At 34.7% G+C, this 22,019-nt stretch overlaps 1 protein-coding gene across 5 annotated transcripts in view; it reads left to right on the top strand.

The window, feature by feature from the left end:
• Positions 1-22,019, top strand: part of RUNDC3B (RUN domain containing 3B) — a 297,797-nt gene that overhangs the window by 174,060 nt on the left and 101,718 nt on the right. For all 5 annotated transcript variants that reach the window (XM_041728228.1, XM_041728231.1, XM_041728232.1 and 2 more), the window contains one exon: positions 1,702-1,817. In XM_041728228.1, the coding sequence (XP_041584162.1) occupies positions 1,702-1,817 (116 nt within the window). The remainder of the gene's footprint in view (positions 1-1,701; positions 1,818-22,019) is intronic.

A 22,019-nucleotide genomic window follows, 5' to 3' on the forward strand; every position in this document is an offset into this window, starting at 1 on the left:
TGCTTCCTTATGTCCTGGTGTTAAACCCACATGCTGTTTTACAAAATGGATAATTTAAAGAGTGAATTGACCAACAAAGATGAAAATGTGACAAAGACACATAAAGTGCTAACATGGGAAAAAAATTTGAATTAAACTTAAAAGGAATTATAGAAGAAATAGTTAATCACGAGGGCACTTGGGTGGCACAGTTGGTTAAACATCCAACTCTCGTTTGGTTCAGGTTGTGATTTCAGGGTCCTGAAATGAAGCCCTGTGAAGTCTCCTTGAGATTCTTTCTCCCTCTTCCTCTGCCCTCCTGCTGGAGCTCTTTCTCTCTCTCTCAAATAAATCAATAAATCTTAAAAGAAAAGAAAAGAAAAGAAATAATCATGGGAATACTGACACTGCTGCTATTCCAGGGAATTAGGTACGCAGCCAGAGGAACTTAGTGAAGGTAAATGAATTGATATAAATGAACAGAGTGGTTATGACAAAAACCAGCTTCTGGGAGAAGTACTGGCAAGCCACTTCACGTTCTAGGGCCTCTCAGAGATTTTCATATTTGAAACTGCAAGGGGTAAAATGTTGTAAACTGATCCAAACTTAGAAAGGAATAATTTGCTAAGGAATAGAAAGTACGCTCAGTCCATATTTTAAGTTGTACACTAAGAATGCAAGCGCTATTCAAACTACTGTTGGTAATTTTTTTTTTTTTTACAAAGAAAACACTTAAATTCTCAATAGCTCTAATGTTTTAAATTATAGTGTACTATATAAATGTTTTACTGTTTTCATTCCCCTATATATTATAATCGGTGGTGAAGAGTTTTTAGGGTAGGGTTTTTGGATGTAATCATACAAACAAATGTCTTTATGTTACCCTTTATACTTACCTCCTATATTTTCTGTCCTTATGAATAGTATAACCAACCAGCCTAAGACCTAGGGAATGATTTGTACTCCTTTTCCTCCCTCATAGTTTACATTTTCTAATTATTTAACAGCTTTCATAGGCCTCCCCATTGCTTCCTTCCTCATAGATTGTCCTTACTTACATGTTTCTGCACTGAAGGAATTTATATTCTAGTAAGGTAGATACTATAGATAACAGCAGTAAGATAAACTATAATTGTCTCTTAAAGGGCCATACGAACAAAATGCTTGTGCTAAGAATATGCAAGAGGATAATTCTTCATTGAAGAGGTGGCATTTGAGCTAAGTCTTGGAAAATGCACTGATTATGACAGTCAAAAATAGAGACAAAGGACATCCTGATAAGGAAAAATATAACACACATTATAGATTTGTAATTATTCCTATTTATAAAGCTCATAAAAACTTTGGATCTGCACTACTTGCATCCTGTTTCATTCAATTTTGTACTCTAAAACTCTTAAAAGCATTTAGGTCTGACACTTAAATTTCTTATATGCAGTATTGTAGCTTTTGAGTTTTTAGAATTCATAATTAAGGTCATTTTTTAAATTCTGATTTTAATGCTGTGAAAATAGTGAGCTACTCAGTCTTATTGTGTTCAATAGACAGTAAATATATAACTGAAATCCTGATTTTTATGTAAAATTTTCTATTCACAGAGTAAATTTGAATAGTTTTCAATATATATAATACTTAAGATTATTTTTTGTAATACTTCCCTAAATTGCTTCCTTTCCATTTTTCCTGCCTAGGTGAATGAATCAACTCTCTTTTTTTTCACAGGTTTTCTGTGAAGACTCTAATTGATCGGTCCTGCTTTGAGACAATTGACGATTCTTCTCCTGAATTTAACAATTTTGCAGCTATTTTGGAACAGATTCTAAGTCACCGGCTAAAAGGTAACAGAATTAATATAAGTTTATTTTCACAACAGCTTTCTTTTTTATAAGCTTGAAATTTTAGAATCCATACAGTTTGATGTGCTTTTAGATAATAACCATATTGCATCTTGAGAAACATAAAACTGATTTTAGAATGCCTAATCTTTTGACCTATGCTTTGTCCCTGGAAATGAATTTCTGTTCTCCTATTTATGCCTGTTTCCAGGGTGCATTAAAAGTGTTGAGTGCATTAAGTGTCACATACAGGGAGCAGAGTCACTTTCCGTAAGTAATTAAAATAAAAGCTTCAATTAAAAGGTAGCTCATCTTCAGAGGCTACTAGATGGTATTTTGACCAACTTACAAAGAAGCATGCAGGCATTAAGTTTGTTTGCTTAACCTCTATTTCATTAAACTTTGGAATCTTTGAAAAGGTTTTCTGCCATAAATAGTTAAAAGAGGTATGTGGGAAATATGCTCAAGTATGGTTTTAAAATAAATCAGTAAATATATTTACATTAGAAAGATAAATCTCTTAAAATTTAAAAGGTAAGATGGGAACTGTGGTCTCTCAGAATTATAAAATATGTTTACATTTAAAATACCTGTAAAATAGAGATGATAACACCAAGAAACATTATATAGCATAACTCTTAGTAATAAGTAGATAACTTTATTACATTAATTCCATTATCTTCCTGAAGGAAACTTGATCATCAGCTGTTTTCACTCAAGTTTTTATTATCTTTACTTTCTTAATGGTATAGTTTGAAATAAGTAATCTGCTTTGATCAGATAACTTGTGAGAATTTCAAATTTAAGCTAAAGGATAATTCTTTTATGTGGTTTTTGATGCTGAAAGCCTCAAGTTTTACTCCTAAGTGTTTAAATCAGTTGAGTAGTCTTGTGTGCCTATAATAAAGGGTTGAAATTAATTCCATGGGAAAATAAAATCTGGATTCAATCATTCCTTTGCAATTTAAAATGGGGTCCATAAAATCACTTTTCTGTTAAAAGTTTGCTTTTCTGTTAAAAGTTTGTTATTTTGCATTTAAAAAGTTATTTTTGCTGTCCTGTATTTCCTAAATTTTCTGCCATTTGTGTTACCTTTTATAAGAAAATAAGTTTCTATAGAAGCAAAGGATAGGAGACTATTTTGAGATATTGTTTGGGTTATTATATTGTGTGGTGATAATACTTTAAAATTTTACATATAAAGTTATAAATAATACTTGACTAAAAAACACATGCAACATAGTAGAACTTGATGTTCACAACTATTTTATCATAATACCTCAATTCTCTTGATTCAGTATACATTTAGCATATGATTCACAAAATACATAAGCAACTATCAGCAGAAAAAAGGCCATGCTGAGATACCCATGCTAAGTGATTGAGCAGACTCATGACCACATACATGGATCCCTCCTGCACACCAGCCTGCCCTGCCCTCTTCTGAGTCCTGCCTCAGCAAAATCTAGATGATAGACCTTTAGAATTACTTAACAATGAGTGTCATTTCTAAGAAACCAGTGAACTACTCGTTGAAAATAGAATCCCTAGTTGATTTATGGATAAGAATTCCACTACAATGACTAAGACAGAATGATGATACGTTGAAATTTGTGTTAATTTTTTAAGCTAAGTAAAATTAATAATTTGTGCTTTTAAAAAAAGTTCCTGTAGATTGACTAATGTGGTCACTGTGATTAGTATAGGTATGAGTCATGAAATGATCTTTAGCTTTTGGGTTGAAGTATTTTAAAGACTCAGGCATTTACAGACTTCATATTATTTTAGTATTTTAATATGTAACAAATTGTTTTTACTTATGGAGAAGTTATTATTTTGATGGTGTGTTCACCTAAAATTTAGTATATAACAGCTAATTTTTCCAAAGTTTCTCTTTATAGAATTATAGATTTAAAATGTATAACTTTGTGTGTTTGTGAGATTTACTTTTCTATAGCTACTTTTTATTTTTTAAATATAAAGGGCATTTAGTTTAAATATGAAATCTTTCAGAGAAAGATAAAATTCACCTCCAGGCACAAAATAGGCTCTACTGACACAGGTAAAGTGGAAAACTGAAACATTTATTGATTCATTTTAAAAATCCCATTATTGAAGAGAAGGAAGCTTTTCAAATGACATACATTAATCTTGTTTGGAGTTATCGCTCAATAAAATGATGATCTTAGTTTCCTGGAATATAGCTGAGAACCACAAACTAATCAAAGAATGTAGAATTCAAAGAGGCCTCGGTTCATATCTTCACTAATTTTTGGATTTTTTTTTTAAGTACCATCCTTCTCTCCCCCCCATCTGCACCTGTCCTAATAAAAGCAGCTGTAGACGTTGAGTATGTAAATGGAATGTCTTATTGAAGCAATTTGGGGAAATTGGGCATTTTATGTGTTCAGCAGCAGTTGTACCTCACCCTATAATCCATAGTGCCTCTTCAGATAGCTCCACAAATCACAGATTAAAAACTACTCTAGGCTCTCTCCTGAGGCAATCCACTCAACTATATTTGTAACTAGTGGATGTACAGTCTTTGTTTTAATACTTCTGATGCGTGGGAACTTAGGATAGTAAAGCAGTTCATCACATTTTGGGGCAGTTTATATTGCTAGAAAAATCCTACATAAATAAAGCCAACCTATCTGACTGCTTTTGTTCTGTTTCCTGCCACTTTTTCCAGTTTTGAGCTTAATAAATACTAATAATTGCTATTATATAACCCTTTATCCTCAGTCCTTCTTTTTTCTAGGTAATGTATCTCTTGCTCCTTCAATGCTCTGAAACCATCACTATCTTATTTTTTTTTAATCACTGGTTTATTAGTATTGCTCTTAAAATCTGATACTCTGGGCTGAGTGAAGTGCTTCAGAGAGGTGAACTCAGTGTTAGTTCAGAACTTAAAATTACAATGACATTTGATTACCATATTACACTTTTGGTTTACCTTGAAATTAAGGCTATGTCCAGTCCCATAGAGTTTTAAAAATTGAACTATTACTTTTTTATGTTTTAGTTCTCTAATAAATTAGTTGCCTGTGTACAGGTTTGATAGGGATAAATACAGTATTATTTCCTTTATCATCCACTTTAGAGATGAATGAGTTAGCTATAAAAAAGAAATTTAGGAGACTTTCTAAAGATGAAGGGGCCATACTTTCCCCTATTTCTCTTACTAAGTATATCTAAAACCCTGGATGTTATTATATAAAACAAATAAAACAAGACTCCCAAAGGTAGAAGAAGGGAGACTGTCTAAGGACTTTAAGACTTTAGGAATGATGTGGTGGGTTCTTTGAATTTTCTGATTGCCTTGTATGTCCAAGACTGGATAAACTAGTAGCCTATAAATATCAGCAGGTACAGAAAACAAGGCAGAAGACTTTTCTTTTTAATTTTTGTTAAAGATTTATTTAGTTTAGAGAGAGAGCGAGTGAGCATGAGCAGGAGGTCCAGAGAGAGAGGGAGAGAGAATCTCAAGGAGACTCCAGACTGAGTGCAGAGCCTGACTCAGGGCTCAGTGTCAGGACCCCAAGATCACGACCTGAACTGAAATCAAGAGTCAGATGCTTAACTGACTGCACCATCCAGGTGCCCCAAGGTGGAAGACTTTTAGACAGTCCCTGCTCTACCTTACCCAGATGTACTGAAGAAGTTGGTACCACCCCCCATCCAGGCCAGAAAAGGCTAGATGGGGAATTTAGAATTCCCTCTTCATAAGATGGTAATAGACTGTTCCACCACCACCATTAGAATGGTATCAGAGAAAGCCAAGCAGAGAACTGGGACCTTTTCCTTCCCTGCTGGTTGTGAACCTTATCTTCCCATTGAAAAATCTTCCCAAATGAAAAGTTTGGACTTCCATACCTACCCAGCAGTAATGAGGGGTCATTTCCCTGCCATCCTGAGATTGTGTCAGAAGAGACCTATTAGAGACTTATGACTTTCAACATCACCCAACAGTAATAAGGCTACTCCCAGTGCATTGTCAATGGAAACCATGTAGAAAGCCTGGACTCCCACCTTCACCCAGCAGTTATGAGGACTCCCCACATTCAAATGTCAAGGGAGGCCAACTGGGAAAAGTGGACTTCTTCCACTTGACAGTAATGAAGTGGTGCTCCCTACTCCTTCCCTTCCCCTGTTAGGACTGTCATAGAAAGCCAGTGAAAACACAGAAGGTTTAAGGTCCCAAGACTCATAATATGAACATGTTCAGGATCACTTGTCATACCAAGAACCGGGAAGATCTCAAATTGAATGATAAAAGCCAATAGATATCAACACTGAGATGACAGAGGTCTTATGTATTTGTGACAAAATCCTAAATTGGTATGATAAAAAGTGCTTCAATAAGCAGTTATAAAAATGCTTAACAAATGAAAAAGTAGATAATATCACCAAAGAAATAGAAGATATAAAGAAGAACCAAATAGAAATTTTGGTTGGGACACCTGGGTGGCTCAGCGGTTGAGCATCTGCCTTTGGCTCAGGGCCTGATCCCAGATTTCCGGGATCAAGTCCCCCATTGGGCTCCTTGCATGCAGCCTGCTTCTCCTCCCTTTGCCTGTGTCTCTGCCTCTCTTTCTGTGTCTCTTATGAATAAAAAAAAATCTTAAAAAAAAAGAAATTTTGGTAAATTTGGTAAATTTTGAAAAATACAAAACCAAAAAAAAAAAAAAGCTCAATGGATAGACTCAACAGGAAGATGGAGGGGACAGAGGAAATAATCTGTGAACTAGAAGACAGAAACAAATTTTTTAAACAACAAAGACTAACAATAATCTAAAATTAAACAGTAGACTTAAAAAATACAGCTGCAGGGACCTATGGGACTGTAACAAAATATCTAACCCTCTTTTCATCAGGGTATCTCTGAGAGGAGAAAGAAGAAGGGGCTGAAAATGAGCTAAAAACATAATGGCTGAAAATTTCCCAAATTTGTCAAGAGACATAAACATAAAAATTTGAGAAACTGAGTGAATAATAGAATAAGTCCAAAGAAATTCATGCCAAGATACATTATAATTAAACTTTTGAGGAAAAAAAAAAAGACGCTGACCATTATATAAGACTGATGAATCACTACCTCTGAAACCAATAATACATTATATGTTAATTGAATTTAAATGAAATTAAAATAATCTTCCATCAAAAAAAGAAAGACAAAAAATGTTGAAAGTAGCAAGAGAAAAATTACACCTTCTCTGTAAGGAAAAAACAGTTTGGATAATAGAGCTCTCATTAGAAACTGTGGAGGCACTTCTTTCAAGTGCTAAGAGAAAAATGTCAACACAGACTCCTATATCTAGCAGAATTATCCTTTAGTAATAAAGGAGATATCTAGACATTCATAAGGAAAACTAAAAAATTTATTGCCAGTAGATTGGCTAAAGAACTGTCTTCAAGCAGAAGTGAGATGATAAAAGAAGCAAGAAAGAACATGGTAAATATAATAGTTTTATTTTTTATTTTATTTTATTTTATTTTATTTTATTTATTTTATTTTATTTATTTTTTAGTTTTCTGTTCCCTCTGTTTTTGATTTCTCTGTTTTCCTTTTCTTGTCTTCCTGTGGGTTACTTGAATGTTTTTTAGAATTCAGTTTTTATCTGTACTTTTTTTGAGTGGATGTCTTTGTATAGACTTTGTAGTCATTGCTCCAGGTACTACTTTGTATATATATAATTTATTACAGTCTATGAATGTTATAATTTTCCGGTCTTAAATTTAAGAGCCTTATCTTTCTTCATTTCCCTTCATTCTCCCCCATTTGCAATATAATTTCTTTAAAAAATTAAAAATAGAATTACTCTTTAAGCCAGTAATTGTGTTACTGGGTATTTATCCAAAGAATACAAACACACTAATTTGAAAGGATATATGTATTCCTATGCTTACTGTAGCATTATTTACAATAGCCAAATTATGTAAGTAGCCCGTGTTCATCAATAGGTGAATTGATAAAGAAAATATGGTATATATATATACAAATACACACAAAATGGTTATATTTAATAAGAAAAAAAATGGGGCACCTGGTGGCTCAGGTGTTAAGCATCTGACTCAATTTCAGCTTAGGTCATGATCTTAGCTTGGTGAGATCAAACCCCATGACAGATGGGTATGGAGCCTACTTAAGATTCTCTCTCTTCCTCTCTTCTGCCCCTCTCCCTCCCCCCACTTGCTCGTGGTCTCTCTCTCTCTCTCTCTCTCTCTCTCTCTCGATAAGAAAAAAAGAATGAAATCTTGCCGTTTGCAAAAACATGGATGGAGTTAGAGAATATGATGCTAAAAAAAAAAAGAATATGATGCTAAATAAAGTAAGGCAGGAGAAAGACAAATACCTTATGATTTCACTCATGTGAAATTTAACAAAGTAAACAAATGAACAAAAGAAAAACAGAGACAAACCAAGAAACAGACTTTTAACTATCTATAGAGAACAAACTGACAGTTATCAGAAGGGAGGTGAGGTGTGGATTAAGAGTATATTTATGAGGACCCCTGAGTAATGTATAGAATTGTTGAATCACCATATTGCATACTGAAACTAATATAACACTATATGTTAACTGTACTGGAATTAAAATTAAAAACTTAAAATATGCATATAATTGCTTTACATACTTCCCCTACAAAATATTAGAACCACAATAGACTGTTAAAATTAATGTTTCCACCATTAAAATTAACACTCAAGAGGAGAAGGCCAGCCTATTTCAGGTTGCCAGTGTGTCCACCACAGAGTCTGGGATGTACAAGGCAAAGAAACTTACCTGCTGTGTCATTTCTTGGCCTCCAGGGTCCTCTAGCAGTCTTCCTTTTATTCTCCATCTACAGAATCTTCTCATACTTATTTTATATGTATGTCCAGAGTTTGTAGTTGTGTTTAGCAAAAGTAAAGTGCATCTGTTTCATCTTGTCTGGAATCAGAGTTCTCCTTTAATTTTTTAATGTGAAGAATTATACCAGTGGTTTTCCTAATGTTAAATCATCCTATATATTCTTGGGATAAATCCAACTCAAGCCTCATGTATTGTTTTAATATACTTGGCCAGGTTTAGGATTTAGTTTGCTAATATTGTAGGAATTTTGGTTCTGTGTAATTTATCTGTATTTTGTTATCAAGATTATATTATCTTCACTAAATGAATTAGAGTTGTTTTATCTTTTTTAATTCTTTGTAAGAATTTTCCCTAAGTTTGGAATTGTCTGTTGCATAGATTTTGCCAGTAAATAACCTGGGTCAGGTGGGGTGGTATGCATGTGCTTACAGGTCACTTTAGGTTTTTGACTTCTCATATATCTTCTTTCCCACTATCAATTTCTTCTTTTCCGTGCCCTCTTGTTTAATCCCTGTTAGTTGCAGTTTTTCCTTTCACTGTGCCATATTTAAAATAGCTAAATTTATCTAAATGGTTTTCAAAAGTTGAAGCTTACTGAAGAGATCCTAAGACTAAAACATGTAGCACATATTCATCTTTATAATATTGTTTTAAAAGCTGAGATTCTGTTTTTTTAAAAAAAACTTATACCCTACCCTCATTATTTGTGAACCATCCTCTCCCTCTTCTGAAGGGTATGATGTATTTCATTCATGTTGCTGTTAAAGAACAAAAATTCCATCAGTGGATATCTGTTGTTATTTTCCATGCATTTGTCAGCCAGTGCATGGAAGTGCTTGGTCCCCTTTTGCATTCCTAATATTAGTTCTTTTTCTTCTTTGTTTGTAAACATTATTGCCAGAGATTTGTTAATTTTCTTAGTCTTTCAAGTAATTAACTTATGGCTTTTTTGATCATTTATGTATGCTAATGACACCATTGTTTCTTCTGTTTTCTTTGAGTCTGTTTTATTATGTTGGACTCCTACCAGATTATTTTTCAATCTTCTCTCCAGGTACTGCTTTGCTTACATATATAAGTTGGGAAATACAATATTTTTTAATATTCATTTTTAGGTAATTTCTATGTTTCATTATTATCTCTTTTTTGGCTTATGTGTTATTTAGAAGTTAATTTTTTTTTAAAAATTTTTTTTAAAATTTTTTATTTATTTATGATAGGCACACAGTGAGAGAGAGAGAAGCAGGCTCCATACACCGGGAGCCCGATGTGGGATTCGATCCCAGGTCTCCAGGATCGCGCCCTGGGCCAAAGGCAGGCGCTAAACCGCTGCGCCACCCAGGGATCCCTAGAAGTTAATTTTTAATGTTACTGGAAATAAGAATTTTACCTATTAATTTTTATTTCTATGTTAACAAAATGATAAAGGAATTTGGCCTGCATGGCAGATTTTTTGAACTTTGTAAGTTTTGCTTAATGGCATAGCTTATGGTTAGTTTTCATAAATGTTTCATCTTGAGAAGAATGTGTATTCTCTAATTGTTAATGTTTCTCAAGTGTTCATTTTTGACAGCTTGATCTATTAATAACTTAAAAGTTTGAAACCTTTGTTATTATGATGGATTAATCAGGTGATTCTTACAGATATGTCTATTTTTGCTCTCTGTATTTTGAGCCTATTGTGGTATATTCAGTTTTAGGGGTTTTATAGATTCCCTTATTTTCTATTTACTTACCATTTTTGGCTTCTTAAGAATTTCTGTGATTTTTTTCATATACTAACTATATTATATATATTTATTTTTTAAAGATGTATTTACTGGGGTATCTGGGTGGCTCAGTGGTTAAGCATTTACCTTGGCTCAGCTCATGATTCTGGGATCAAGCCCTGAGTCAGACTTCCTGTTCATTGGGTAACCGGCTTCTCCTTCTCCCTCTGACCCTTTACCCTGCTCATGCTCCCTCTCTCTCTCAAATGAATAAATTTTAAAAGAAATTTTAAAAACATAGATTTATTTATTTTTTGAGAACAGTGGGAGAAGCAGAGAGAGAGGAGGCAGAGAATCTGAAGTAGACTTACAGCTGAGCCTAGAGCTGAGGAGGGCTCTATCCCATGACACTGAGGTCATGACCTGAGAGTGGAAACCAAGAGTCAGACACTTAACCAACTGAGCCTTCTGGGCACTCCAATGTACTAACCATATTTTAAAGTGTGTTTGTTATATTTTATCCAGAATTTTTAATTCTCCTATTTTGTGTTGGGTAGAAAAGCGATGGTCCTCAAATTCCATGTTTCCCACTCCATAGACAAATTATTGATATATCTAAAGAGAGCTCCAAAACTTTCTCCTTGCCCTTTGTGGTTGATTTGAGTGAATAGTTAAACTTAATGGGCAATGTATGTAACATTGAGATAAGACAGCTGTGGTCCTAATTTTAAGTGTTCATTAGTTCCTTTTTAGATAGGCTCTGTTGTCATGTGATTAAAAATATGTTTCATTAAATACTCAGGAGTGCCTGGGTGGTGCAGTTTGTTAAGCATTGGACTCTTGATTTCAGCTCAGGTCATGATGTCAGGGTCCTGGGATTGAGTTGAGCCCTGAGTAGGGCTCCGTGCTCCACAGAGAGTCTGTTGGAGATACTCTCCAACATGTATATATATTTTCATAGTATATGTTATATATACTGTAATATATCATCACTGCATTATATATGTTAATGTGTGGTATAGCATATAACATTTTCTTAAGTTAAGACATGCCCTTTTTCCTGTGTGTATTTATATGAGCCTACCTATTTCCATTCTCTGGACTTGTGTTTTAATTTCTTTTTTGTTCCTTTGGATGGAAGGTTCTTTTTTAAGAATGAGATTTTATTTATATGAGAGAGAGAGAGAGAGAGAGCATGAGCGGGAGGAAGGGCAGATGGAGAAACAGACTCCCCGCTGATCTGGGAGCCTGACATGAGGATTGATAGAGGACCCTGGAATCATGACCTGAGCCAAAGGCAGACGTTTAACCAGTTGAGCCACCCAGGTGCCCTGTAAGTTTCTTTTCTACTTGAGCACGAGATATACTCTTGGTTATTACCCGCTGAAGCTTTTATTTGCATAGTCATTTCATTTTCCAGTTCTGCATTCTTCTGTTTTCTTCCTATTCCTTTCTTTCTAGCCAGTTCTCTCTCTCTCTCTCTCTCACTCTCTCTCTCTCTTTTTTAAGATTTATTTATTTATTTTAGAGAGAGAATGCTCAGGGAGAGATATGGAAGGAGAGGGAAAGTCTCAGTGCAGAGCCCAACATGGGGCTCTATCTCAGGACCCTGAGATCAGGACTTGAGTCAAAACCAAGAGTCAGATGCTTAACCAACTGCACCACCCAGGCATCCCCCTAGCCTCTTCTTAATAAGCTTTTCTTATTGATGGTTTTTCTCTTTCTTCTTTCCTCCAGAAGTTCATTCTGAATTTTTCATTTCATTCTTCTTATCTCTGGCAAATTTACTAAGAAAACTTCTCCTATCTTTCTACTGTATCCTTTTACAGGTAGCATGGTTTCTATTTCTCTTATGTCTTTTATTACACTTTACCATATTATGGCCTTCAAAATTACAATGGGGGGCACCTGGATGGCTCACTCAGTTAAGTAGCTGCCTTTGGCTCAGTCATGATCCTAGGGTCCTGGGTTTGAGCCCTGCATTGGGGGGGGGTCTCTGCTCAGTGGGGAATCTGCTTCTCTCTTTCCCTCTGCTTGTGCTCTCTCAAATAAATTAAATCTTAAAAAAATTATAATGGAAAAAGCTAAATGAACTTAGAGGTCTAGCCGGATGGAGTAAGCCCACTACTGTCCAAACTGTCTGTTTTGGTCTGCTCAGGCTGCTATAGCAAAATTCCACAGACTGGGTGGCTTAAACAACAGAAATTTTTTTCCTCACAGTTCTGGAGGCTGGAAAGTCCAAAATCAAGGTGCTGGCTGATTGTGATTCTGGTGAGAACTTTTTTCCTTGGCTTGTAGATGATCACCTTACTGTGTCCTCACACAGTGGAGAGAATGAGCGTGTACTTTCTGATGTCCTTGCTTATAAGAAAACTAACTAGTCCAATCTTATCAGGAACCCATGCTTATGAGCTCATTCAACCATAATTACCTATATGATCACATTAGGTGTTAGGACTTCAACAGATGACTTTAGAGTTACGTAATTAAGTCCATACCACACTCTCATATTGATTGCATCTAAAAACTCTGGACAGAATACAGAAAACAACTACTTGTCTCTTTGAAAAATAAACAGTAGGAGCCAGATTGGGGAGAGATATCAAAATTTGAAGAGGAATTGTTATAGGAGTGAGTTTCCTGTGTATTTTTCCCCCTCCTATATCCTCAGCTTTAATTGGTGAAGAAGGTGTCAGTTCTTAATTGCAGATAGCAAAAACTCCAACAGTAACATTCTCTTTCTGGTCAGAGGATAAGGAAAAAGAACTTCTGTGAGTCAGGGAGTGTTGGAATCTTCCCATTTTTTCTCTTTTTCCTTGCTGCTTTTTACCCAAGTGCAGCTTCAGTTGCCCAGATCTGTTTGACAGTGGGGGAAAGGGGTAAGGAAGTTCTGATAGAAGGGAAAAAACCTTCCATAAGCCTAGAGAAATTAATAAAAGAGGGACCTTGGAGCTGGAGATTGTATCAGGGAAGAGAGAGCTGGAAAAAAGAATGTCCTAATTCTGTATGCTAATGACCAGCATGAGTCCTGGCTTCATACCCAAGATTCTGAGGACTGAGCTAGGATACTGCCCAAGTCCCAGAATGGCGTGTATAGGGGCCAAACTCAAAGAATTCAACTTATATTGGAATTTCTGCCCATATAAGGCAAGAAAGAACTTGGCTATCTGAATTTAACCAGGTTGATTGCCTACCAAAATAAAGCAAAAGAAAAATCAACATACTCCAAAGGATTTTAACAGAATTCAGAGTTTAAATATGATATTAAAAACATCTAACATAAAACCTAAAATTGCTTCACAAATGAATAACTAGGAAAATATGACCATTTCTCAAAAAAAAGACAAAGATGTCAGTCCTGAGATTAATTACCAAAGATATTATAGCAGCCATTATAATTGTGTGCTGCAAGATGTAAATATTCTTGAAATGGTAAAAAAAAAAATTCTGAATTGAGAAGTACAAACCTTGAAAAGAACAAATGGAAATTTTAGAATACAGAAGTATAATATCTGAAAACACTATGTGGGACTCTAGCAGTATGGAGATAATAGAGATCTTTATGAATTTGAAAATAGATCAGTAGGAATTACCTAGTCTGAAGAACAAAGCATTCAAGACCTATTGGACAATAGCAAAAGATATAGCAGACAGCAGTGAAACAATATCTTTAAAGTTCTAAAAGAAAAGAACCGCAAACCAGAATTCTGTATCCAGTGGAAGCATACTTCAGTAGTGAAGGCAAAGCAAATACTCAGATGAAAGAAAACTAGAATTGTTACTAGAAGACCGGAAATTCTAACAAAATTCCTTCCCTTTATAAAGGGAGATGATACCAGAGGGAAACTTGGAACTGCATCAATGAAGAAAGAACAACAGAAATGGTGACTATCTAAGTCAAATAGAAGATTTTTTTCTCTTTTTACAATCTTTAATATATGATAAAATTAAAATTACCAACATTGGTTAGGAGGTTTTATGATTTCATCTATAAGTGACATTTAAAATAGCAGAAAGTAAAGGGACTGTCATCATCTATTTTACTTGAAATAATAAAATAAAAACTCTAAGTAGACTGTTAAAGATTAGGTATTATTTTGTAAGTGCTAAAGCACTAACTATAAAAATGCTAAGAGATGTAGCCAAAAAGCCAATAAATAGATTAAAATGGAATGCTAAAGGAATACCTAGGTGGCTCAGCAGTTGAGCATCTGCCTTTGGCTCAGGGCATGATCCCAGAGTCCTGAGATCAAGTTCTGCGTTGGGCTTCCTGCCATAGAACCTGCTTCTCCCTCTGCCTGTGTCTCTGCCTCTCTCACTCTGTGTCTCTCGTGAATAAATAAAAGTCTTTTTTTTAAAAATGGAATGCTAAAAATATTCAAATGATCTAAAGGAAGGGAGAAAAAAAGGGTTAAAGAGAAAACAATAGAATAGTAAACCTGAATCCAACCACATTAGTAAATGCATTAGGTGTACATTATTTATTTGAAATAGTAAATATAAATGATGCACCAATTAAAAGAGATTGGGTAAAAAAATAGACCCAATGTACAAAGAAATTTGCTTTAAATATAGCGATACAGATGGGTTAAAAGTAAAAAGATAGAAAAAGATACTCCATGAAACAAAATTGGAGTGGACTATATTTAATATCAGGCAAAGTAGAGTTCACAATAAGGAAAATTAATGGGATGGAAGGTGGACATTTACATAATAAAAGAGTTTGTTAAGATAAAAAAAATCCTGTACAACAGAGATTCAAAAAGTAAAAGCTTATAGAACTGACTAGAGAATTAAAAAATAGAAAAATCCACAATTATACATGGCATCTTCAGCAGTCCTTTCATAATAATAGATCAAGTAGACCTAAAACAAGTAAGGACAGAAAAGATCTGAACAATATTATCAACCAACTGACTTAATTGACTTTTATAAAACAGCTCATTCAACAACTGCAGAATGTATTTTCTTTTCAAGGGCAAATTATTTCTGAATATTCAGAAAGATCTAATTCTGAGGCATAGCACAACCTTTAACAAATTTAAAAGAATTTATGTCATATAAAGTATGTTGTCTGATTATAAACAATTAACCTAGAAATTAAAAACAAAGATATGAAAAATCACCAAATATTTGGAAAAATTTTTTAAACTTATAAATAACTTGAGTCAAAGAGGAAGTCTCAAGGAAAATTACAAATTAAAAAGCATCCTAGACGAGAACATGTCACAAGAAAAAATTAAAGACCAGTATCCCTGATGAACATAGATGCACAAGTCCTCAACTAAATATTAGCTAACAGTTCAGCAACACATTAAAAATATCAGACACCATGATCAAGTGGGAACTATTCCAGGGATGCAAAGCTGATACAGCATCTGCAAGTCAATCAGTGTGATACACTGCATTAACAAAGGATAAAAATCATGATCATCTCAGAATTTTGACAAAATTCATCCATTTTTTAAATAAACATTCTCAATGAAACAGATTTAGAGGAAACACATTTCAACATAATAAAGACCATATTTGACAAGCCCACAACTAACCCCATACTCAACAGTGAAAAGTTAAAAGCTTTTCCTCTAAGATAAGGAATAAGACAAGAATACTCACTCTACCACTTTTCATTCAACATAGTATTGGAAGTCCTAACCAGAGCAGTTAGGCAAGAAAAAGAAATAAAAGGCACCCACATTCAGAAGGAAGAAATAAAACTGTCACTATTTGCAGATGACATGACATTATACATAGAAAACTCTACAGGCTCCATTAAAAAACTATTAGAACTAATAAATTCAGTGAAATTGTAGGATACAAAATCAGTACACAAAAATCTGTTGTATTTCTATACACTAACAATGAAGTTTCAAAAAGAGATTAAGAAAACAATCCCATTTATAGTTGCATCAAAAAGAATAAAATACCCACGAATTAATTTAAATGAGGTAAAAGACTTGTATATTGAAAACTATAAGACAGCAATGAAAGAAATTGAAGAAAACATAAATGCAAAGATATTCTGTGCTCATGAATTGGAAGAATTAATATGGTTAAAATGTCCATACTACCCAGAGCAATCTAAGATTTAAAGTAACCCCTATCCAGTGGTTTTTTTCACAGAAATAGAACAGTCCTAAAGTATGTAGGAAACCATACAAGACCCCACATAGCTAAAGCAGTCTTGAGAAAGAACAAAACTGAAGGTATTACACTCCTTGATTTCAAGCTATCTTATGAATCTTTATTAATTAAAATAGTATGATGTTGGCATGAAAACAGAATCATAGATCAATGGAACAAAATAGAGAGCCCAGAAATAAACTCACATATTTATGGTCAATTAATTTATAACAATATACAAGAATATACAGTGGGGAAAGGACATTGTCTTCAATAAATGATGTTAGATAATTGGATAGCCACATGTTAAAGAATGAAACTAGACCACTTTCTTCTACTGTACACAATAAATTAACTCAAAATGGATTAAAGGTGAATGCAAGACCTGAAGAACCTCCTACAAGAAAACATAGGCTGTAAACTCTAGATCTTGGTGATGATTTTTGAAATCTGACACCAAAAGCAAAAGCAATACAAGCAATAATAAATAAAAAACTGCACCAAACTAAAAGTTTCTACAAAGCAAAGAGATCCACCAAATGAAAAGGCAACCTACTGAATGGGAGAAAATATTTGCAAGTTGCATATCTGATAAGGGGTTAATATCTAAAATACATAAAGAACTCCTTACAACTCAAAAGCAAAAAACAAATCGATTTTAAAATAGGCAGAATGAAGGAGGCAAAATGGTGGAATAGTAGGGGTCCTCGTTTCATCTGGTCTCTCAAATTAGCTTTCAATCCAGCCTGACACTTTTCTATAAATAGAAAAGAGACCACTTCTTGCAAGAGAGGTGTGACCTCTAGGAAACAAAGACCTCACAGGGCAAGCAGCTTACACTGAGCACCCTCACCTGGCAAGGGGCAGGACATCTCTACTTAGGCACAGACACCTGAGAATCAGCACAGCAGGCTCCTTCGCCAGAAGATCAGCTGGAAGAACAGGGGAACAGCAAGTTTACTGACCAAGGAACACTGGGAAACTCCAGGACTGAAAGAGAATAGTATATAGAATTCAAGATTTTTTTTTCCTTATGATTCCTTTATCTTTCAGGTTAAAAGTTTCCAATATTCTTTCTTTTTCACATCTAACTACAATATTTTATGAACTCTGTTTTTAAGTTTTTTTTTTCCTTTTTGACTTTCATATTTTTTACAATTACATGTCAGGTATATTTTTAATTTTTAGTTTCCTTTCAACATATTCAATTTAATTTTTGTATATATATAAGTTTGGGGGTTTTATTTGTTCTATTTTGTTTTATAATTTTAGAATTTAGTACCTTTTTTAACAAAAATACAGGCCAAAATACACTCAGAACCAAGTAGAGCACTATGTTGGTCCACTCTGTGAGATTATATTCTCTCTTCCTTCCCATTCTATCCCCTTTTTTCTTCTTGTTTTTGTTGTTGTTGCTGTTATTTCTCTATATGTTTTTATTTTTTATATAAATTTTGAACTTAGTATCTTCCAACGTACAGACCAAAATATACTCATAACCAAGAGGATCACCATCTTGGTCCACTATGTGAGACTATATTCTCTCTCCCCACCATCTCCTCCTCCCTTTAAAATTTTTTATTATTTTTAAATTTGTTACTTCCGTTGTCTTTTTTCTTCTATTTTCTGGTCCCTGACCTCTTTCGAATTGTCTAGGGTGTATTTTGCTTGGGTCATGGTTGATATTTTTGATTCTGCTCACTCATATACTTTCTGCACTGGACAAAATGACTAGAAGGAAGAATTCACCACAAAAGGAAGAATGAGAAGTAATACTCTCTGCCACAGATCTAATGGATATGGATTTAAGTAAAATATCAGAGATAGAATTCAGGATTACAAAATTACTGGAGGCTCGTGAAAAAAAGCACTAGGGAAAAGACTCTAGGGAATCTCTTATTGCAGAAATGAGACCTAATCAGGCTGAAATTAAAAATACTCTAACTGAGATGCAATCTAAACTGGATGTTCTAACAGCTAGGGTTAATGAAGGCAGAAGAGAGAGTGACATAGAAGACAAGTTGAATGAAAGAAAGGAAGCTGAGGAAAAGAGAGAAAAACTAAGAGCCCGCAAGGAGAGACTCTGAGAATCAAATGGTAGTTTGAGAAAGAATAATATTTTTCTTATTGGGATTCCAGAGGATGTGAAGAGAGAGAGGACCGAAAGCGTGTTTGAACAAATCATTGCTGAGAACTCCTCTAATCTGGGGACATATAAGATAAAAGGCTAGTATCTAAGATCTGTAAAGAACTTATCAAACTCAACAACCAAGAAACAAACAATTCAGTCAAATGGGCAGAAGACATAAACAGACATTTCTCCAATGGCCATCAAGCACATGAAAAAATGCTCTACATCACTTGCCATCAGGGAAATACAAATCAAAATCACAATGAGATACCACCTCACACCAGTGAGAACGGCAAGACAGGAAACAAGTGTTGGCAAGGATGTGGAAAAATGGGAACCCTCTTGCACTATTTGTTGGTGGAAATGCAAGCTGGTGCAGCCACTCTGGAAAATAGTATGGAGGTTCCTCAAGAAGTTAAAAACAGAGTTACCCTATGACCCAGTAATTACATTACTGGGTATTTACCCCAAAGGTACAGATGTTATGAAATGACGGGACACCTGCAACTCAATGTTCACAGCAGCAATGTCCACAATTGCCAAACTATGGAAGGAGCCACGACGTCCTTCGACAGATGAATGGATAAAGAAGATTGTGTGTGTGTGTGTGTGTGTATATACATGCACACAATGGAATATTACTCAGCTATCAGAAAGGACAAAAACCTACCATTTACATTTGATGTGGATGGAACTGGAGGGTATTATGCTGACTGAAATAAGTCAGTCAGAAAAAGATAATTACCAGGGCAGCCCCGGTGGTGCAGCGGTTTAGTGCCACCTGCAGCCCAGGGCGTGATCCTGGAGACCCTGGATCGAGTCCCACGTCAGGCTCTCTGCATGGAGCCTGCTTTTCCCTCTGCCTGTGTCTCTGCCTCTCTCTCTCTGCATCTCTATGAATAAATAAATAAAATCTTTAAAAAAAAGAAAGAAAAAGATAATTACCATATGGTTTCACTCATATGTGGAATCTAAGAAATAGTGAAAGGGACCATAAGGGAAGGGGGAAAACTGGCGAAAAATTAAAGACAAACACCATGAGAGACTCCTACCTCTGGGAAATAAGCAAAGGGTTGCAGAAGGGGAGGAGGGTGGGGGGAAAGGGTAATTGGGCGATGGGCATTAAGGAGGGCTCATGATGAGATGAGCACTGGGTGTTATACTATATGTTGGCAAATTGAATTTAAATAAAATTAAGAAAAATAAAATGGGGGGATCCCTGGGTGGCGCAGTGGTTTGGCGCCTGCCTTTGGCCCAGGGCGCGATCCTGGAGACCCGGGATCCAATCCCACGTCGGGCTCCCGGTGCATGGAGCCTGCTTCTCCCTCTGCCTATGTCTCTACCTCGCGCTCTCTCTCTCTCTCTGTGACTATCATAAATAAATAAAAAAATTAAAAATAAATAAAATGGGCAGAACATCTAAATAGACATTTTTCAAAGATAGCTAACAGGTACATGAAAAGATGTTCAGCATCACTTATCAGGAAATGCAGATCAAAACCACAGTAAGATAATACTTCACACCTGTCAGAATGGCTATTGCCAAAAAGACAAGAAATAGCAAGTACTGGTGAGGATGTAGATAAAAGGGAACTCTTGTGCACTATTGGTTGGTGAGCATGTAAATTGGTGCCGTCACTATGGAAAACAGTATGGAGGTTCATTAAAAAATTAAAAATAGAACTACCATATGATCTAGCAATTCTGCTTCTGGCTATTTATCTGAAGAAAACTAACTCAAAAAGATATCTGCACCCCCATGTTCATTGCAGCATTATTTACAGTAGCCAAGATATGGAAACAAATTGTGTCCATCAATGGATGAATAGATAAAGAAGATATTGCATATATACACATGGAATATTCTGATATAAAAAAAGAATGAAATCTTGCCATTTGTGACATGCATGGACCTCGAGTGCATTATGCTAAGTGAAATAAGCCAGAGAAAGACAAATACTATATGATCTCTCATATGCAGAGTCAAAATATAGTAAAAAATTTAAAATATCAAGCTCACAGATATAGAAAACAAATGGGTGCTTCCAGAGGTGAGAGATGGGAGGGTAAAAGAAATGGGTGAACTTTACTTAAAAAAATCTAATAATAAAGTATTTTGAGCTGAATGAAAAATGAATATACATCACATCAAAATTTGTGAGGTTCAATTAAAGCAGTGCTTAGGATATTTAAAACACTGAAAGCTTATATTAGAAAAGAAGAAATGTCTAAGGTCAACAATCTAAACTTCCATCCTAAGTAACTAAAAAAAAAAAAAAAAGAAAAAAAAGAAAACCCAAATCAAGCAAGCAAATAAATAAATGTAGAAATCAGTGAAATAAAAAACCCAAAAAAGAATAAATAAAACCAATGACATGAAAGGCTAGTTGTTTGAAAACATTAATAGAATTCATAAACCTCTAGTTATACTGACCAAGAAAAAGAGAAGACACAGAATACCAATATCAGGAATGAAAGAGGGCATTACTACAGACCCTGTGTTCATAAGATAAGTGAATATTGTGAACAACTCTGACCATAAATTTGACAACTTGGATGAAATGGACAAATTTCTTGACAGACAAATCCTAACAAAACATACAAAGAAATTGATAATCTAACTAGTTTTGTATCTATTAAATTAAATAAAATACCTTCAAACAAAACTCAAAGCCTACATAGGGCTCATGTGTTGTGACCAGCTGTTTAAGAAAGAAATAATAGTAATCTTTCTCATTCCCCAAAAGAAGAAACCGTACTTCCCATCTCATTTTATGAAGTCAGCGTTAAACTGACCTCATTAGCCTGACCTAGCAACACTAGGCAAAATATTATAAGAAAAGGAAACTATATACATATACTCTTGGTGGGCAAGGGCATTTCAGTATTTGAAAATCAATTAATGTACTTCATCTTATTAACATTAAAAAAGATTAAAGAATCATAATCACAGAATTATCTTAATAGATCATTTGGCAGAGTTTCAGCATTTATTTATGATACAACCTCTTCACCAAACAGGTATTAGAAGATAACTTCTTTAAAGGGCATTGTGTTAATCTGTTTTGGCTTCCATAGAAGAACACCATAGACTAGGTGGCATGTAGACAACAGAAATAGACTTCTTATGCTTCTAGAGACTGGTAAATCTAAGATCATGTGACTGGCAGATGTGTCTGGTGAGAGTCTGGTTCTTGGTTCATAGCTACTATCTTTTTGCTTTTGTCTTCAAATGGGAGAAGGAATTAGGGAGCTTTCTGAGGTCTGTTTTATAAAGGCCCTAATCCCATTCATGAGGATTTATGACCTAATTACTTTGCAAAGGCTCCACCTCCAAATACCATCACACTGGGGATTAGGTTTCAATAATGGGTAAACAAAAATG

Source organism: Vulpes lagopus, chromosome 13 (genome assembly GCF_018345385.1).
Source record: "Vulpes lagopus strain Blue_001 chromosome 13, ASM1834538v1, whole genome shotgun sequence".
Lineage (NCBI taxonomy): Eukaryota > Metazoa > Chordata > Mammalia > Carnivora > Canidae > Vulpes > Vulpes lagopus.